Source organism: Cryptomeria japonica, chromosome 11 (assembly GCF_030272615.1).
Source record: "Cryptomeria japonica chromosome 11, Sugi_1.0, whole genome shotgun sequence".
Lineage (NCBI taxonomy): Eukaryota > Viridiplantae > Streptophyta > Pinopsida > Cupressales > Cupressaceae > Cryptomeria > Cryptomeria japonica.
Genome location: NC_081415.1, coordinates 674,951,877 through 674,956,133, shown reverse-complemented (window position 1 = coordinate 674,956,133; position 4,257 = coordinate 674,951,877). Strand labels below are relative to the sequence as shown.

At 36.9% G+C, this 4,257-nt stretch overlaps 1 protein-coding gene across 1 annotated transcript; it reads right to left on the bottom strand.

Moving 5' to 3' along the window:
* Window positions 1-462: 462 nt before the first annotated feature.
* LOC131070670 (E3 ubiquitin-protein ligase PUB22) lies at window positions 463-1,706 on the bottom strand. The gene is given in 1 exon segment (XM_058006260.2): window positions 463-1,706. A coding segment is annotated over 1 exon segment (1,239 nt). The 3' UTR covers window positions 463-467.
* Window positions 1,707-4,257: the final 2,551 nt, after the last annotated feature.

The following is a 4,257-nucleotide window of genomic DNA, read 5'->3' as shown; positions in this document are numbered from 1 at the left end:
TTTATGTAGAAGGTATCTAAAGATATATATATTTTTACAATGTTTATATTAAGTTTGATATTTATTTACACAACAAAATATTAATATTTAAACTTTTATTTAAGCAAAAAAATATATTAGAATATAGAAATTATTTTTAAGTTTGATTTTAGTTATATTTATAAATATAAAAGTTAAACTTCTACCTTTATCAATTTTAATATAATTTATTTTTTTAAATATTTAACGTATAGTACAATTTTAACTCTTAAAATTTTATTTGTTTAAATTAATTTAATTATATCTATCTTCAATTTAATAATAATATTTTATTTATTCTTTTTACTGTATTCGTTCTCTTCACCACTCCATATCGATATCTATGATAGTTTTTAATAATCTGAAACTCCTATGATTCCATGTCTTCAGACAATCTTGTTCAATTTACAATTCTCTATATTTAATATTCCGGCACTGCTTTGATTCCATCAAAAGATCCTTGAAGGAACGCAACGCGAGTTCCTCCAGCATTTGCCATGCATTTTAAGCATCTCCATTGCCTTGCTCTTAGTCTTGGCCGTGCAGTCGACTTGCAAGACCATGCACAGCTTAGCCACGGCCCCAACTTGCAACATCTCATTCCAAACATGCTCAGAAGGAGAAAATTGGCAAAGCGACCAAAGGATTCGAACAGCTTTCTCACTAGCCAATTCCGACACTCTCATTATTTTCTTAGAGACCACAGGGATACCCATGGCGTGGTCAGCCATGGCAGCCCTTCCCTCTGCACATCCACACAGCACATCGAGAAGACATAACATCCTCTCGCACCTGTTCTTTTTCTCCGCAGTCTGATCAGGAAGCAACTCGATCAAGGCAGAGACAGCGCCCGCCTCGATGGCTTTGATTCTGCTACTCCTGCTACTCAAGGTCATGGCAGTTAACACCCTAAGGGCGGCCACGGTAGCCTGCTCACACACCTCCTCAGTCAAAACCTCCAGCAACCCTTCAATCAAATCATCGTTGGCGTTCAAAACAAACCGTTCCACGCATTTCCTTGACACCGTCTGTGAAAGCACAGCAGCATGGAATCGGGCATTGGAAGTTCCCCTCTTAAGAATGGAGGCCATGGAATCCAGGCACTTCGCACTGGCGAGCAACTCAACCGTCTCATCTGGCAACGGAATCAGAGAATGGAAAATCCCAAGGGCTTCCTCGCAGACCACAGCAACGTCGTAGCCACAACCAATTTCATCCGGTTCCCCAGATTGGGTTTCCAGGAGAGAGATCAAGGTAGCCGGTGCTTCAGACAAAGCGGTGCACCGTCTATTGGCCTCACTTTCCTTGGCCAGAGATCTCAGCTCTTTCAATGCCTTGACTGGAAATGTAGGCACCGGGCAAGCCCTTATGTCACGGAGCAATTCGTTGAGGTGATTGACATCCAGGGGCGGATCAGGTGTGGCGGTGCGTGGGACGCCCGCGGAGGAGTTGGCTGCGGCCCAGTGTTGAATGAGGCGGCGCAGGGTATGATTGGGTGTGAGTTCTCAATTATCCAGGACTCGCATTGTGGCGGGGCAACTGTTGTTCCCCGTCGTAAATAACCACTTCTCTATGCTCTCCCTGTCGTAGGTAACGCCCGTTCACACAGTTACAGGATCCCGCATGATTTGCAAGGATATTGAGCACACAAAGTATGAAGGGGATTCTACCTCCCCAATCTCATCCATTCTCCTCCTACCTCTTCTGCAACTAATGTTCAGAAATCTCTCGATGCTAAATACAATTATTGGGTTTAGCCACCTATATAGGTATATCTCTAGAATTCTATACAAGCAATCTATTTGGATTTGGGGATATAGGTATCTATATATATCTCCAGAATTCTATGCGAGCAAACAATGGCAAATGGGAATACGTGCAGGGTTTTCGTGATGTTAGAAGGGGTTGTGAAGAGGCTAGGCTGTTTCGTAGTGGGGGATTTAACGCGTACGCGCTTGCTCTTTATAAACGCAATGTTGCGAGCGTTTTCAATGATTTTGATAATTTAGGGAAGGTCAAAGCTAACGTCGGTGGTGACAGTTGTGAACTATTCAACGGCTGTTATCTTCTAAGAAAACCCTTTGTACACATTCGCATACTTTGTTAGTACCGTCGAAAACAAATAACCAAAAATGTTTGTTATATTCATCACACTATACGAGAAATGAGTGCAACTTATATAATTATTATTATTATTTTAGTCACAAGCTAAGCGAGATTCGAACTCGGGAGTGCCATTTTTTTTTGTCTTGCACATGATGTTATTATAATCAGGTCGTTGGTGCCTTGCTGTTGCAGCTATTGTCGATCCAAATGCACTTTTGACCAGACTTAATAATTGAAACTATAAAATATATTGAGTGGTTTTTTATTTTAATTCCTTATTATTTTGATTAAATTTGTATTTACTATGTAAAATACATGTTATTATTGTTTCAAAATGGGTGGGAATGTGGTATAAATAAATATATTTTTAATATTTAAAAATATATAATAATTAAATGTTTGGATTGTATTTATTATTAGAAGTTTACTTATGATATTGAAGAATAAAGTATTATAAATTGATCTATGCATTGTTTGTGATCTAAAGTAAATTCACTTAGACCTAAATTTAAGGAAATCAAGTTAAAATGACAAACCAATCTTGTAGTAAGGGTGCAAGCAATCATTAAATAATGTTCTAAAGAATTTAATTTCATTTAGATCTCTACAAGTACTACACGGGGCTTCCTCATCCACCATCTTATCACTACAATGCCCTCATCTATTACTATGAAACTTCTTATTAACTAGGCTCTTCAAGTTATGGCCCTTTTGATATAAAATGATATATACCATGCAAGATTTGGTAGAAGGTGTAGCTGCCTATGTTCTAAGAGATTTATTGAAAGAAAAAGAGAGATCACATAAGACAGAATAATTCTATTTTGTTAAAGGATCTAAAATATACAAGTATGTCTAGTTGAGAATATAAAAGGATCTCATTTGTTATATAGATAAAGATGAGACATAGGATTGCATATGATTGTGACATGCATCTTAATCTTAAGACTTGGGACACAAGGTGATAAGTACCCTACATATACCTTAAGTAAAATTAATTAGCTAGCATCAGTAGGACCTAGATGATGAACCAATTAGGTAAACCACTTCATTTACACCAATGCCTGCCTTAAGTGTAACTTAGAGAGAATGTACAAAATGCAATGATGCAAAAATACAAAGATGGCTCCTAGATAATAGGTCATGTTAGATACCCATGCACAAAAGAAACCTCTCACAAATAGAGAAAAGGAAGAATGAATGGAACAAAAATCTTTCCTAAAAGAGATAATATAGAAAACTCTCTCAAAGAAGATTGAGAATAACAAAACCTCATGTAAGAAAAGGATACCCCCACTAGAAAGAAGGAGAGAGGTTATCTAGCTATCCCTAAAATTAGATTCTTCTACAATGATGGTAGATTCCTAACACTATCTACTAAAGATAATCTAATCCCATCAAACAATATTCCACCTCTTGTAAGAAAATAAAACCAAAAATGTATACAAGATGTCTGCCCATTTATAAAAATATCTTTAGAGAACAAAGATCAAGGTATGTTGTTGGATTTTGTGAGCAAAGAGAATTGAGCTAGGATCTAATACCATTCATAGATAACATGAAATTTCAATCAATAGATGATCAAAAATCAAAATATCAAAATGGAGATAACATCTGAAAAGATAAGATACTAGAAGAGAACTATGAGAATACTATCACCACTCTCACCAAATAAGTTACCAAACTATGGGAGGTGAGAGGAAAATGTTTTATATATAATAACATAAGGGAATATATATGCAAGAGGTTCATTAACTACAAAGTTACCCATAAAAGCTAAGAGATTTTACTTACACGCTAAATGCCAAAACATGCAGCATAACCTCCCCATATAAAGACAAAAGAGTGGTTACGATAGGTGGAAAATAAATACAAAAGAGGGTGTACAAACAAGCTACCCCATGACTTAATCAAGTAAAGACATACTAGTGATTATGAGAGGTGGCACACAAAATAGAAGGGGTTATTTAACTCAAATGCCCATGTGAGGAAGAGAGAGAGAGAGAGAGAGAGAGAGAGAGAGAGAGAGAGAGAGAGAGAGAGAGAGAGAGAGAGAGAGAGAGAGAGAGAGAGAGAGAGACATTTCTTTCAATGAAAAGTTTGGTGAAGATGTCTACAATCTAATCCAATGTA